Raw genomic sequence first — 17017 nt, forward strand, 5'->3', positions numbered from 1 at the left:
TATCTTGTTTCTTGTCTGTCTATATTAGCTCAATAAAGATGCAGTTTTATCTGTTTTTCTCAGTGTTGTATCCCTAGCATCTTAGTAGGCACTCAGTAAATATTTGAATGTGTGAATTTCAGGACTGGTTTGTTTGTTTTCAACATGGTATTTCTATATTAACACTACAAAGATTCTTATACTTAGTGCTTTTGGTAACTGCATACAGGGCCCTTTTTCTTTTGTTGAGCTTTTGAGCAGTTGACGTAGATCAGCCTATATCAACTGAAAAAAAAGAAGCTTATGTACAATTATATAGTTTGTGATGTAATATTAGAACTATAATTGCCCATGCTAAAGTTACACACACACACACTTATTCAGTAGATATTTCATTCTCTATTATAAGCTAAAACGGTACTAAGAATTGATCTCTTCCCTTAAGAAGTATATAGTTTGGTGAAGAGACATATAAGCAGTCTTCTTTGCTGGTTACTTCCCCTCTCTCCTAAGTCAAAATAAAGAGCTCTGAGGCTCAGTCTTCAAATCTCTTCTTTTCTCTCCATATTTCTCTGGGAGATCTTGTATAGTCTTATGGTTTTATTGAGATTATGTAGTTCTTGATGATTCTCAAATTTTATCTCCGTCCTGGACGTCTTTGCCCTCTTGACATCTACACTTGGATATTTAATAGGCATCTCAGACTTAATATGCCCAGTACAAAATTTTGATCCCCTTCCTCCCTCTGGAAATGACATCTCTATTCATCCAGCTTCTTAGGCTGAAACTCTTAAGAAATCATCCTTAACCCCTCTTTCTCTCACACCCGTATCCAAAATATCAAAACTGTGGGCTGTGTTTTCAGTATATATGCCCAGTTGGCCACTTCTCTCCTTGCCGGAACTGCCCCCCATCCATCCTCCTCCCATCTAACTTATCTCTAACCAAGGTTATTACAATAGCCTCCTATTAGTCTCCTGCTTCCACCCTTTCCCTTTTGCAGTGAGTTTTCTAAAACAGAAGTCAGATCATGCCATTCTTCTCAAAATCCTTCCGTAGCTTCCCATCCCACTCACAAAAGCCTAAGACTTTCCCTTGGTCTACAAGACCTATTGAATCTGCCTTCTTCTTACCCCTACTTCATCTCACACCATTTCCCCCTCTCTCCACTTTGCTTATTGTTTTAGAGCCATGTTGGCCTCCTTGCTATTACTTCAGTGTCCAAACTATCCTGTGTCAGGGCCTTTGCATGTTTATTCTTTCTGCCTCTCCATCCCTTTCCCCAGAAATCCCCATGGCTCATTATTGACTTCCTTCCGGTATGTGCTCAAATGTCTTCATAAAAAGGCCTTCCTTGGGTCCCTATACAAAATAACATGACTCTCATCCCTCTGTCTACCCTGTGACCCTGACTCTCTAACCCTACTTTGTTTCTTCCATTGCAATAAATAGTATATACTTAAGAGTTTACGAAGTTTATCTCCCCTGTCTAGATTGTGCAGTAGTTCCGTGTCAGCAGACTTGTTTTTACTCATTGTTATATCACCAGCATTTAGCAAAGTTACTGGCATGTTACAGGCACTTAATATTTGTTGAATGAAACGCAACAAGTGCAATCCAGTACGATCATTATAGTAGAAGGACATATAAGATGCATTAGGAAATAGAGAAAAGAGTGTCATGACTACCTAGGAATTGAGGGAAGACTTAACAAAGATGCCCTTAAACAGAGCTTTTTTTGGGGAAAAAAACAGGTAAGAGATTCCATACAATGAAAAGCATTGCAGGTGTACAAAGGCGTAAGAGTACACAGTGTACTCAAGGAACCAGACATACAGTTCTGGAGCATAACTTGTGGGGGTAAAGATTACATAAGTAGATGAGACCGAAGATGTAGTGGATGGTGTCAGACCATGAAGGGTTCTTATGCCAGACCAAGGAGTTTTAGATTTTATCCTGTAAGGTTGGTAGTGTGGAGCCACTGAAGATTTTGAGCAAGGTGTGATAACATATGTTTATATATTGCAAAGGTAGCTGACAACAGTATGAAGGATGGGGACCCAAGCTAAACACAGCATTTTATTTCAGCCATATATGATGTTGCAAGCTATGTAAGATGCAGAGAAATGGTTACTATCACATGAATGGGCAAAAGGCTATTTCATGTTATGGTTGGGCGGAAACCACTGATGTGTAGTGTGAAGGTGTTCTTGGCACACTTGCAGTACATCTATGAGGGAGAAGAAATGCCCTGTGGGGGGATTAGTGTATTCATCTCTAAAAATCCATGCTTTAGGAGAGAGATTTACAAAATTTTAGTTAACAATTATATTGTAAGTCATAATGTAGACTAGAAAAGTTTTTAAGGAGTACCAGTTATGAATTCAACAAGAAAGGGTGTTGTTACAGAATAAAAGACGTTGTGCTAGAAGGCCAGCCGCCTTTTTTCGTAGAGGAACAGTTTTATCAATAATATGCCTCCTGATCTTGAGTCACTGTTGACGGAAATAGTGACAGTTGTAAATATAATCAGATCCATACTATTTTCTGTAGGGCCAACACATTACTTTTGTAGGGCCAAATATCTACCTTTGCATATTACAGCACCCTGGCATGCACAGAATTTTTTAAATGAGGGATAAGCTAAAACATTTCTTCCTTTCATTCCACTGCAAGTGAAAACCATTTACATGACTTCAGTTGTCTTGCTCAAGTGTTATATCGCAGCGATGTACTGAATGTCTTGAATACTTTAATCTTACTACCCTTGGGTCAAAATATGATGTGTAAATTTAAGGATAAGATGGAGGTACCCAAAATGGTGTACATGGTTTGAATGTTGAGAATTTGGCATTCCCAAATTCATGGAAACATGATCCTGTGTTATTGAGCATTTTTTTAAACCACATCCAAATGCTACAGTAGGAAATGAAGACATGTTTGCCAAAGGCAGATGCAACAATATAGAGAATTAAGATCCTTTTGTCTCTATTTCCCAAGTTGACACATTCACCTTTGAAATATGCTATCCTATTCGATGAAACACTGTTAATGGAACAATAAAAGTAGTTTTCAGTGAGATGCTGCTTTATCATTTCTGAGTCCATGTTTGATCCAGATAGCCACATCTAGCTGAAAGATTTACCAGACTCTGATGACCAGTACCGTGGGGTGGGCTTTTCTAATTTTTTGGAAATAAAGGATAACAAAATAAACGAGTCAGGATTAGGTTACAGAATCAACTCTAGCTAGTTTAAGCAGAAAGAGATTTAGTAAAAGATTTTAAGTGGCTTATAGAATTGTTAGAAAGACTGAAGAAACAGACTCTGTGTTGAACTTTCAAGAATGACATCCCAAAGCCACATTGCAACTGGACCACCAAGAGAGTTACTGTCTCTTTTAGGATCAGAAAGGTGCCTACATAATTGAGAAGCTGTAACTTTTAGCTGCTTGGCTCAGATCCTTGCCCTCTCTGCCATGATCAGGAATCTGCCACTGTTAGGAAATAGCCATCTGCACAGAACCACCTTCATCAGTGAGCTGTGGTCACTGCTGCTGGCTCTAGAGCCAAGCCACGGCTGCCACAGCCTGTGTGACAGAAGGTTCCTTGTACCCTTCTTGATACCAGTGAAACGTGACTGGATACAAGGACCTCTGCAAACATTGCTGAAGAAAACTTGGACGGCTCCATGCCAGTACTTGTAGCCTAAATGCAACCTTCCTTCCCTTCTAGCCTCCAAATTTCTAGAGAGTGCGTCTGATTGGTGGAACTTAAGTCCTATCCACAGCCCTAACTGCAAGAGAGGCTGGGAAATGCCGTTTCAGCTTTCTAGTCTCTGCAGTACAGGAAGTCATACACCAAAGGACGTTGAAATGGATGATGAACACTGATCTATGTACCACAGTTATAGACCCTGGTTCTCCTTGAGGCTATGCGCTATGGCTAAGCTGAGAAATAATGATGAGAAACTTACAAGTATTTGTTTTTTTCTATATTTTTATTGTTTTATAACAACACACAGCACCTTTCCATTGATTTTCCCATTTTAATTTTTAAGAATTGTTTGTTAATTGAGTTTTTCATAGGTGCTTCTTAAAAAATACCTAAAATTGGTGCTTCACCTATGTGATGAATTTAATGGTATGTGGATGCCAAAAGTTTCCTCACATTTAAAGTGTGGGTAGTAGATGAAAGAGGGACTAAAAGAAAAACCGTTAGCATGGGTTACCTAAACTAAGGCTGGGCCAGTGCCATCCAGTACTGAAGCATGGTTAAAGAAGGTGGGAACTGAAAAGCGATCATCTGATTTGGTAGCACTTAGTATTATTAGTGTTCTTGCAAACTGATGGTTGCTTGATGGGAGGGGTGTTGGGGGGTGGGTGAGAAAGGTGGAGGGATTAGGAACTACAAATTGTAGTCACAAAAGACTCACAGGGATGTGAAACGCAGTATGGGGAATACAGTCAGTAATGTTGTAAAGACTGTAGGGTGTCAGATGGGTCCTGGACTTATGGGGGGAATCACTTCTTAAATTATATAAAGGCCTAACCACTGCGCTATACACCTGACACTAATACAAAATAACATTGAATGTCAACTCTAAATATATATACATATACATATATGTGTGTGTGTGTGTGTGTATACACACACACACACACACACACACACACACGTATGGTCACGGGATGTAAAGCACAGCATAGGGAATATAGACAGTGGTACTGTAATAGCTATGTACGGTGTCAGATGGGTAGTAGACTTGGTGGGGTTATCACTTTGTGAGGGGTGTAAATGTCTAATCATTATGCTGTTTTGTACACCTGAAGCTAATTAAAAAATATTGTTGGTGTTCTTGAAGGTTCTAATAAAGAAATAGAATCAGAAGCCAAATTGCAGGTTTAGGCTGTGAGTAGGAGGGAAAGGATTGGAGCAGAGATTATAGAATGTTTTTAAGAAGCTTGCCTTTTGAGAAGCAGTAATTTGGGTTGTTTTTGTTTTTTGGTACAATTCACTTGCTTTATATACCATAATTACTTAGAACAAGTAAGGCCCAAAGCACATATCACATGCAAGATAAGTACAATCTTCCAAATGTCCTCACTTTGGTCTTTTTGTGTAGTTTGATGTGAAGTGAGTGCTATTAAAATAATCTCTTTCGGCTTAGAGATACAATGGGTACAACATTATTCTGTAACAATTAGTCACTTCTGATTACTTTTTTATCTAAAGTGGCTGTTAATATTTTTATGTTTTTTAAAAAGTGCAAATTAATTACTACTATAGTTTGGAAAGGTGCAGTTTAAAGTCTTGATAGCTGACTTAATCAACATATTTGTATGATTGATTGGTGAGCTGAACATTAATTAAGATGGATTCACTTCCCGTGTAGTTCATTTGAACATTAGTGACAGATATTCAAAGAGTATAGATTATAACTGCTTTTATAGGAAGTGTTGTTGAATGCATTTCATACATTACATAGAGCTTGAGTTTTTATTTATTCTAAGTAAATATCTGATAATGTCAAGTTCATTGGACGCTGTAGTCAAAATAATCCCCATTGTCTCCCTCTTAAAAAGGTGGGGAGTAGGCTATGTGTACGTTTATATAGTGTAGTTTTCTTACGCTGCACTTACGGAAATGAAACAGGAACATATTCAAGGGCAGTGATTTACTGTTCCAAATTCCCTCATTAGAGGTGGAGCATGTTTGCTATGATTTAATTCCAAATTTGTTTACATTCCAGGCTCTGTAGGTAACCTAGTTGGATTTTTTTGTTAAAAAACAAAACAGAACCCTCTGGAGTGTTCAGAGAGGAGACCTCAAAGAAGAAGGAGAAGAAGATTGAAAATAATGAAAACAATTGCTGATCGGTGTCCTGGGTGAGAGGGAGGGGATGGGGTACAGAGCACAGGTGGATGGATGGACTACACATGAGCTTCTGATAAGAGGAAGGACATCTAGTCTTTTGAGGAAGAGGAGAATGGATGGATACAAATTCAAATATGTATCATTTTTCCTGTTAAGAAACAGGCTTATTTGTAAAAGCCCAACCCATATGAGGCAATTTGGGGGTCATTTTAAAGATTAGATTCCTTGAGTCTGACTTAAGATGAACATAAATATTTTTTCATATTCCGTTCAAGTTGGTAACTTGATTCTTTTTCTGATTTCTCAGCAACAAGCTTAATAACAATGAGTATTTTACTAGTGCCTTTCCATTGATTTTCTCATTTTAATTTTTAAAAATTTGTTTATTGAGTTTTTCATAGGTGCTTCTTAAGTTTCTGATAAACTTTAAAAAAATATATTGGTTAAACGGCCTTTGATTTTAAAGTTAAGAAGCAATAAGAGACTTAAGTTTACCCAGTCCCAACTTTCATGAGGAAAGCTGTGCGTCAGTGGTCTGTCCGAACTCACTTAGCCGCTTAGTAGCTGAGGTGAGACAGGAAGATGGGTTTCATGATCTTTAGGGCCATGCACTTTCCCTTACGCCAACTGCCTTCTTTTCCTAATTTAATCCACGGGTGTCTGATTTCAGCACCTACACTTTTGTATTTCCTTGTGGCCCATGAGCATCTCACAAGAACTTCAAAACTTGATTTACTTGGTTTCTTTAATATTCATTCAACAAATATTTCTCAAGTAGCTACTGAATGGCAGTCACTATTTTACATCTTGGGTATCAAAAAGTTCTCAGGCCTCAAGAATGAGGGAACCAGAAAAGAAACACAAATATTAACAGAATTTCAGATAGGTGTAAATGCTACCATGAAAAGAAATAGAGAAATAGAATGTGGTAACAAGATTATCTACTTTAGATAGAATAGTCAGGGAAGGGTTCGCTGAGGAAGTGACATTTGAGCTGAGACCTGAGTGATAAGAAGAGCCAGCCATGGGTCAGAGCATTCTTGGCAGAGGCCCTATGCTTGAACAAGCTTGGCATGGTTGATGAATGGAAAGAAGGTGAACACTGGAGCGAGTGAGAGGAGAAGAGGTAGGTCAGAGAGGAGAGGACAGTTCCGTAGGGCTGGGTAGACCACGAACGTGAGAATTTAGAAATGGGATTGTATCATCATAATCTCAAGATCCGTCCATGTTGTTGCAAATGGCACTATTTCATCTTTTTTTATGGCAGTGAAGTATTCCATTGTGTGTATATATACCACATCTTCATTACCCAGTCATCTATCAAAGGACACTTTGGTCTCCGTGTCCTGGCCACCATAAATAAAGCTGCAATGAACAAACATAGGAGTACATATATCTTTATGGATAAATGTGAAATAAGTCAGACAGAAGAAGTCAAGAACTGTATGATTTCACTGATATGTGGTATATAAAACTGAAAACAACAAAGGAACAAGACAAACAAATGAAGAAACAGAAACTCATAGACACGGACAATAGTTTTGTGGTTGCCAGAGGGTAAAGGGGGTCAAATATATGGTGATGGAAGGAGAACTGACTCTCGATGGTGAACACAGAATGTGATATATAGGTGATGTATTACAGAATTATATACCTGAAACCTAACTTTACTAACAGTTGTCACCCCAATAAACTTTAATTGCAATGGCAAAAAAAAAAAAAAAAGGAAAAACAAAAAAGAAATGGGATTCTATTCTAAGTGAAATGGAATGGTATTGGAGCTGGGGAGTGATTGACCTGAGTGATGTGTTTGAAAGATCACAGTGCTTGATGGAGAGTGGATTGTAGGGTGCTACCAGTGAAGGTGATTGAGGAGCAGTTGGATTTGGGATTCATTTTGGAGGTCTGCGGGATTTACTCATGGACTGGATGTGGGGGGGAGGTTTGCGGAAGATGGTGAGAAAAAGAGGAAGATGGTGGTAGACTGGGGGAAGAGCATGTTTTAGGGGGAGGAAATCAGATAGTTTGTCTGGACTTGTTCAATTTGAGATGCCTACTGGATGTCCAAAGAGGCAGTTGAATATTCACATCTAGTGTTGAGGAAGAGAGATCAGGTCTGGAAATGCAGCTTTGGGAGGCATCAGCATTAACATCATATGCTGAAGGGTATTGCATAGGGAGAGAAGAGAAGGTGGTCTAGAACGGAGCCATGAAGCATTGTAACACTTAGAGGTGAGGAGGGAGAGAAGTCATGAACGGGCCAGGGATGTAGGAGGAAAGCCAGAAACACTGTGTTGTGGAAGGCAAGAAAAGAGGACATTTTAAGGATGGATGTTAGTGATCGTTTATACTAAACAGTATGATGAGGACAGAGACATGACCACTGGGTTTAGCAATGTGGAAGGCATTGACGACTCTGGCTAGAGCCATTTCAGTGTCATCATGGGCTTAGAAGCCGATTGGAAAGGGTTGAATGAATGGAAGATGACAAATTAAGAAACAATGACTAGAGATAATTGCTTTTGAGAGGTTTTGCTGTGAAAGGGAGTCTAGAAATGGAATGACATCATGAGGGAGGAGATGGAGTCTAGGGATATTTTTTTTCCTTTTGGGTTTTTTTAAAATTGGGATATACCCAAGGTTGTTTATGTGTTGATTGAATGATCCACTAGAGAGGAAAATGAAGGGTGATCCTGGAAAGAGGGATTAATTGTAGAGGCAAGTCCTTGGGGTGGTGCTGGTGGGATGGGATGGACAGCACGGTGGGGGGATTGCCCCTTTCTCGGAGCATGGATGCAGTGATGTCATACGCCCTCCCAGGCCCCTTCACGCACAGCTCCTCCTTCACTCTCACCAGATGCCTTTAGAGCAAGTTGATCATCGTCTTTCTCTAATACTAATTTTTTTTCTGTGCTGCATCTTCCATGTTCTTTTGGATGGATTCATCCTGTATGAGGCTTAGCAGGAGGCAGCTGGTGATATTTAACAGCAATTTTCATTTTTTGTGCCAACAGGTGAAGCAAAAAATTTATTGCCATATCTTGGACCCAACAAAATGAGAGATTGTTTCTGCACCATAAATTTGGATCAGGAAGAAGTTTATCGTACCCAAGTTGTTGAAAAATCTTTAAGGTTTGTAAAAATGGATAAATTATCATTGATATGATATGTATGGATTGATTTTTATATACTTTCCAGGCTTCATCAAAAGACTTTCTTCATATGAAACTTTTATTTTTCTTTTACAGTCTGAATTTATCTTTAGAATTATAGAATCTCAGAGTTTGAAGGAGCCTTAATGTTCACTGAACTAGACTAACTGCCTTACACTTGGTTCCTTCTGACAAATATCCTTGATAGGTGGTCATCTGTCATTTGCTTGATAATGTACCAGTGACCAAGGAGTTCACTGCCTCCTAAGCAGCCTGGTTGGTCTTGAAACTATTCTGACTCCTAGAAGCTCTTAAATTTAGTCGATTAATATCTATTAAAAGAAGAGCTTACTATATGCCAGGAACTTACTGGGTTCTATTTATTAATACATCCACAAAAGCAGGATAGATACAGCGCTTACTTTCATGTAGTTTTTCATTGCCTCAAAATGTCCCTTAATTGTTCCTAATTCTGTCCCTTGGATTTCTAGAGAACAGGTTTAATCCATCCCTCACATGACGCATTCAAGTTTTTTGAAACAACTATCATATACTTCAGTTTGTTCTCTAGGCTAAATTTTGCCCATTCGTTTGAACTTTTCTCAAAGTATATCATTATTTTGTTTCTCTTGAAAATAAATAAAATCTTATGGTTTATACAAGTAGGGCATTGTAAGGGAATGAACTCTTCGGTAGATTTCTCATCTTTGAAAGTATAAATAGCACTTGGAGAGTTTCATAGTATAAATATTAACTCACAAAAGTGAACTGTGCCACCTCTGCACTCTAGTAGCGTTTATGGACTCTCCAGTGCAGAGCTGTGCTGGAAGGGTGCAGTCTTGTTCAGAGAGAAGAGTCAGAACAAGGGCACCAAGAGTTGTTGGGATGAACATGTGGTGGCTGAAATATTGAGTGTCGTGACTTACGTAAATTGTATTTCAGGTATCTGTTTTTTAATGCTTTTTAAAATATCTTTTCCCTTTACACTTGCCTTTTTTTCCTCTGAAGTTTTCCCCTTTGTCTTTATTATCAGTATTTATAATTTTGAATATCTGTTGAGTTCTTCATAGGAAAGGCATTGTATAAAGCTGAAAATACTTTAGTAACCCAAAAAGATTTAAAGTAATATACTTGACATCTTCAGTCATAAATCACCTTGTCCCTGTTGTGTTAGAATTCTGTTGTAATTTGTATGTTATAGATGATGGAATTGAGTCACTGGAAAGCTGAATAATTTGTGCATGTAATAAAGGAACTTAGAAGCAAAACTAAGATTGGGACCTGAAACTATTTAAATCTCAATTTGTTACTTAATGTACGCTGATTCCATATCACACAAAAATCGATGATTGTCCATAAATTGAATACTTACAGTAGTTTCTAATATGTAGCCTTGTAAGTGAATAATTAAAATTAGCTTACTTTTTTTTTTTAACCCTTGCCTTTCCAACTGTCTGTGTTGGGGGAAATGAAATGATAAGACCAATTATTTTTACCCATCTTAAATTATTTTTCTAGATGCATAGCAACTTGGAAGATATTTTAAAGCTAGCAGTGGTTACCTTAGGTCATTTCAATATAGACTACGTGTGTGTTAGACTAGATGCTTGTGTTCTAGGAGCCCCCTAGCATTTTGCCTTGTAGAGTAGGCTGAAACAATCTGTAGTATAAATGCTTGCTCACCTTGCTTTCATTTCGGTGTTTTCTACCCTTGTGGATATTGTAGTAAGTAAGCTAGCTGTTAAGTCAAAAGTCAGTAGATACCACTTAGATATTTTTTGGGTTCTGGATACTATAGTTTTTATAGGTAGTCTGGATATAGAATTTTCATAATGGGTAAGTAGGAGTCACATGAGGAATCTCCAGCTCCTAAATCTCTCCCTCAATCCTTTTAAGAAGTAGGTGGTATGTAATAGCGGTCCTGCCTGTGCCTGGGGCTTCGCGTCCCCACACCAGGAATTCTCTTGGGAGTCATACACAGGCTCATAGGGTAGTGGTAACCATCAGTGGTAAACACAGTTTTAAAAACTGTGTAAGTCTAGTCATTACTTTCTACCAACCTTGTGGAGAAATTTTCTTCAAATGGATTGATTAGTTAATTAATTAATTTATAAAATGAAGATGTGGGCACCCAGATGTAGCAGTTAGGTCATTGAGATCTGGGTGGTGCAGTCATATAGGTCACTTCATGGCTAATGCTCATGTTATTCTTATTTGGCTTTAGAATGTGTTTTAAAAATAATACTTGAATGTGGATATATGATATATGAAGAAAATTCTCCATCTTCTAATTGTTTATAAAATGATGCAAAGGAGAAAAATACCTAAACACATCATGCCTTTGCCTAATAGTTGTTTTTATATCAGTTTCTATGTTGAGACTACTTAGAAGATTCTACTTATTTTGACAGACCAACTTTTAAAAGTTTACTTTGGTTACATTGGAAATGAAAAATATTGACAGAAGTTGATCAGGCATTATAACAGCTCAAGAGCTAAGTCAGCTGTTTGCTGGCCAGTCAGAAAGCATTTTACTTTCTCTTTAGATTGTGACATCCTAAAGAGATTGCATTTATGGTGACATTTTCAAAGTCGCTTTTTGTTCTTTAAACAGTCTCAGGAAAGAGGAACTCTTGACAAAAGATATTCACTGGCATCTCAGAGATTTATGTCTTCGTAGAAAAATTTAAATATCAAAATAGCATTCATAAAATGAACTTATAAAATAAGCTATTTTATAGGAGAAAAACCTTAGCAACTTGGCAGTAGGCAAAGATTTCTTAAGATGCAAAAAGATGAAGTCATAAAAGGAAAATTGATAAACTGGATTTCATCAAAATCACTTCTGCTCTTCAGCAGACACTATTAGGAAAGTGTAATTGCAAGCACAGCTGGGAGAAAATATTCTGAAAAAGGACTTGTATCCAGAATTTATTTAAAAAAAAATAATAAGAAAGCCCAGTTTAAAATATGTGGTGAAAACCCACATGTACAAAAGAACGTACACAAGTGACCAACACACACATGAACGATATTCAGCATCATTAGTCATCAGGGAAATGCCGTTTGAAACCATTTCTGGCACTATATATTCTTGAACATAATGTATCAAGATAAAAATCAGATCACTAGTTCCTGTGACAGTATGGAGGGGGAACTTTCTGGGGAGATACAGAAATGTTCTATATCTTTATTGGAGTAGAGACTACACAGGTGTATAAATTTATGTCACATGCACTAGATAGCTAATTTTAAAAACACTTTCAATAACAAAAGTTGACAATATGGAGCAACTGGAGCTCTCATACATTGCTGGTAGGAATGTAAAGTGGTTGGAAATCAGTTTGGCAGTTTCTTATAAATTAAAATTTCACCTACCCTTTAACCCAGCAATTCCGTTCTTAGTTACCTACCCAAAAGAATCGAAAGCATATTTCCAAGAAAAGCCTTGTATAAAAATGGTCATAGCAGCTTAATTTTTAATAGCCCAAACTGGAAATAACTCAAATGACATCATAGGAGAATGGATTGTGGAATATTCATGAATGGAATATTACACAGCAGTTGAAACAAATGAACTACTGATATACACAGAAAATGGAAAAAAATCTCATAGATGTTAAGCTGAATGAAAGAAGCTAGACATGAGTACATACTATTTGATTCCATTTGTATAAAATTCTACACCGGATCTATAGTAATAGATCACAGATTACCTGTGGCATTTATGGTGGGGTAACTGCAGAAGAGCATGGGGGAACTTTATGGGGATATAGAAATGTTACCATATCTTAATTAAGATGGAGGCTGCACAGTTTATAAATTTATCAAAAGTCATTAACCTTTATACTTTAAATTGGATTTTATTATATGTAATTTATACCTCAGTAAAATTGATTTAAAAATAACCTGTTTTGATTTTTTAAATGTATTTTAAAGTAACTACATAACATCCATTTTAGGTGTTATGTATTGTGATTAATATAGTTTTACATATTTCTAAGATGATGATGGTGTGATTGACAGTGTCCTCCTCTCTCATTTGTGTCCACTTTAGGTGGGCATGACCTAGGCTAGGCAATTACTGGGTCTTCTGTCTGCAGCACTCCTGAAAAGCTGTTTGTTTAGAGGTCAACCTGGCAGTTGAGGTCCTTTCAGAGTTCAGCTTGGTTTGTACAGGATTTAGTTGAAACTTAGCATCAGGGATTACTTTGGAGCTTTTGAAGCTTTTCTTACTGTATTCTAGTCTAATTTATTTTATTGAAAATATTATTTGAGGACACTGTTAAATTTAAAATAATTAACTTTCCTCCTTTTCTCTCTAGCCCATTTTTCAGTGAAGAATTTTACTTTGAGATTCCAAGAGCTTTCCAGTATTTGTCTTTCTACGTTTATGATAAGAATGTTTTACAAAGAGACCTTCGTATAGGTATGTGGTATACTTAACTATCTTTAATCACAACATTGGTGTTTATGTTCATTCTTTTTCTAAGTGTAAAGTGTTGAAAACAACAAAGTAATATATGTTCAACATTTCTAATCGTTTTCTCTAGCCTTCATGTTCATTTGTGAATCTGATTTTTAATTTGTATGCTCAACTTTGGTGACACTTCCTCAGGGAAATGTCATGACTGATCCCTCCTTGTTACAGTGTCCTATGTTTCCATAGTACCTGATGGGTTCCTTTCCGTAGTTCTCATTATGCTTGTTCATCAGTTTGTTGTTTGATGTCTAGATTCTCTAGTTGAATATGATACTTGTGAAGGCAGAGGCCGTCACTCAGAGTGCCTTACATTTAGTAAATGTTCAGTATGTATTAGGTTGGTGCATTGTGGTTTTTGCAAGTATTTTTAACCTTTTAAACGGCAATGACTTTTGCACCCAACCTAATATTTGTAGAATGGTTCAAAGGTGTTTTTATACAAAGATCACTGTATTTGATCCCCCCAAAGTTGTTTATTTTTTAAACAACTGTCTGAGGCTGGGTGGACTACAGCAAAGCTAACTGGCCAAATATGTGTTTTTGCATTCATGGTCTTTGCACCACTATCTTTGTATTTTAATAACAGGTAGAGATGTATAATTTAACATGTATTATCCTCTCCCCTTTTAGTATTCTTAATTTCATCATCTGCATCTCTCCTTTCTGATTTCAAATATGCTCAAGTCTCCATCAGTTTAAATGATTAAGCTTTATGTTGTCTTAGTCCTCTTCACCACCATCTAATTTGTTTCTCCTTTGCTATTTGACTCTTTAACAAATGGTCTGTATCCCTTTTCTGCTTGCTACTTATTTCTTTTTAAATCTCTGTAACCTGGCCTCTACATTTTTCTGACAAACCATTTTCTGAAATTTGCAAAAATCATTTTAGAGAAAGTCAAATAACATATTTTAAAAAACATGTTTGAATTATGAAACTTAACATAATTTTAGTGACTGCAAAGGAGTAAGTAACTACAGTTAATAATTTGTATATTTTTCCCATTCTTTATTCCATATGTTTATATTATTACATTGTACTACTTACTCAGTTTTTTCCTTTTTTACTTAATATCATCTAATGATCCTTTTCCTGTGTTAGTAAATATTTTTCAAAAATGCTTGTTATATAGTATCTTTTATATAGAAATGTATTATTTTAACTACTCCTTTGTTGATAAACATTTGTGTTTCCAGATTTTTGGTGGTCTAAATGATGCTGCTATAAACATCCTTCTGTGTTAATTTTTGCATTTTAATTTGTTAATTTTTGCAAAATTGTCCATTTTTCTTAGGATAAATTTTTAGAAGTGAAAATATTGAGTTAAAGGGTATGGATGTTTTTAGGGTTCCTTCTATATGTATTCTTACATTGGCCCCAGAAATATGGTACTAATGTACATTCTCCCAAATATGGCATGGACATTAACCATTTCACCATACCCTCGTCAGTCTTGGGTATTACCATTGAAAAATGTTTACAATTTGGTAGGTGAAAAATAATATTTAATTTTTAACTTGTTGTGTTTTTTTTTGTTTATCAGTGAATTTGAGGAATTTGCATATGTATTAGTCTTTTCCATTTTTTTCCTATAAATTGGTTTTTCATTTTTTTGCCCATTATTTTGGCTGGAATTGTATCTTTTATTTATTCTTATGCATCTTTATTTATCAAATATGTTAATTTTTTTAATTACTTTCAGATGTACAAAGCAATGTAATAGTTAGACATTTACACCCCTCACAAAGTGATCACCACCCCCAATCTGCTAGCTACCCCTCTGACATCATACGTAGCTATTACAATACCATTGACTATTCACTATGCTGTACTCCATATCCCATGACCATATCATATATATGTATGTATATATATTTAATTATATTTGAAGTTCAATATTATTTTGTGACATATTATTAAATGTTAGCTATTGTCAGCTGTATTCATAGCAAATACTTTTTCTCTGTCACAATAGGCATTTCACAGTTTTTAATGCTCATCTGTCTCTGTGTCACATTTCATTCTTTGATTGCTTATTTAACTTGTTGAAAGCCAAGGAAAATACAGTTTAATGCCATTGTATTTTCTTAGCTGTTTTGTTCTTCTGACTTCTTTACTTATATGAAGACTCTTCTCTTTCTAGCAAACCCTTAATTAGAGATCTTTCCTGAGGCTCCATCCTCAATTCAGTTAAGCAAACATTTACAAACACTTTTATGTGGCACACAACGGATGGGAATATTAAGACGAATAAGACTCAGTTTGCTTCTAGGCTGTCAGAGAGGTAGATTTGTACTCTAGTACTAATATGATAGGTTCTGTGCTGGAGATAGGAACAAAGCACTTGCGAGCGTGAGGGGAGAACAGATCATTTTGGTTGGTGAAAGATTAACAGACTACCTAGGAAGAAAAAGGAAGAAGTTTCAAGGTAATAGGGATTGGCAGAAGCAGAGGAGAAAAATTGAATCATATTTGTGGTGTATCTGCTGGAGTATATAAATTGCTTAGGAGGAAGGTGGTAGAAGGTGAAGTTGGGAATATAAATTGGGGTCAAATTGTGATGGACCCTAAAGGCCATGCTAAGCAATTTGGACTTTATCCTATAGATAGTAGTGTTGAGCCTTTTAAAAGTGAGGAACCTTTTAAAAATTTTATATAACTATATATACATATATACGTTTGTAGTTTAACAACTTCCTGTGGTCTAAACAGTAGCTTTCAAACTAAACTAAATGTCTATTGATTACATAAAGTATATTATATGTAATTATATATAACTATATACTCGTATACACACATGTATTAAAATATATATACATGAAAATACATATATATATATATATATATATATATATATATATATATATATGCTTTAAGCATGTAATCTATAATTTATAGTTTAGAGAGAGATTAGAGGCAGAGACCAACCAGGAAGCTATTACCACAGGAGATGAATAGGCAGTGGAAATGCAAATGAGGAAACGTACTTCACAGGAGTAGCTTCAAGTAGGATATGGGGACTAAGGGGACAAAGAGGATGTGAGAAGGACAAGAGTTAAAAATGCCTTGTTAGTATGGCTGTAATTAACTGATAAGGAACACAGCAGGAGCATTCAGTTTTTTGTTTGCTCTGGTTTTTGTTTTAGGAGCCTTCAGTTTTGAGTGAGGGATGGTTAGGGGAGAGAATGACTTTGGTTTCAAACATTAAATTTGTATTACCTTGGGGACATCTGGTGGAACATCTTTGGTTGACTGTTGGGAATACAAATCTGAGACTTAGAAGGGCTGTAGATCTGGATTTGAGCGTCATTAGTATTAAGTGATACTTGAATCCCCTGCTGGAATGAATGACATTTCCCTAGGAGAAGGTAGGGAGTGTGTTGCAGGGAAAATGAGGCTTCAGTGAAGATGAATAAGGTACATCAGGAAGATGGAAAGATAGGAGAGATTAATACCATTGACAGCAAGGAGGTCTTTTAATGTCAACAAGCAGAGAGAGGTAGAGTAGGATAAGGATTGGGTAGAGGCTG

At 36.4% G+C, this 17017-nt stretch overlaps 1 protein-coding gene across 3 annotated transcripts in view; it reads left to right on the forward strand.

The window, feature by feature from the left end:
* RASA2 (RAS p21 protein activator 2) overlaps positions 1-17017 on the forward strand; it is a 102399-nt gene that overhangs the window by 14241 nt on the left and 71141 nt on the right. For all 3 annotated transcript variants that reach the window (XM_074312934.1, XM_074312935.1, XM_074312936.1), the window contains exons 2-3: positions 8869-8986; positions 13332-13435. In XM_074312934.1, coding sequence (XP_074169035.1) covers positions 8869-8986; positions 13332-13435 — 222 coding nt within the window. The remainder of the gene's footprint in view (positions 1-8868; positions 8987-13331; positions 13436-17017) is intronic.

This window comes from Rhinolophus sinicus, linkage group LG10 (genome assembly GCF_036562045.2).
Source record: "Rhinolophus sinicus isolate RSC01 linkage group LG10, ASM3656204v1, whole genome shotgun sequence".
NCBI lineage: Eukaryota > Metazoa > Chordata > Mammalia > Chiroptera > Rhinolophidae > Rhinolophus > Rhinolophus sinicus.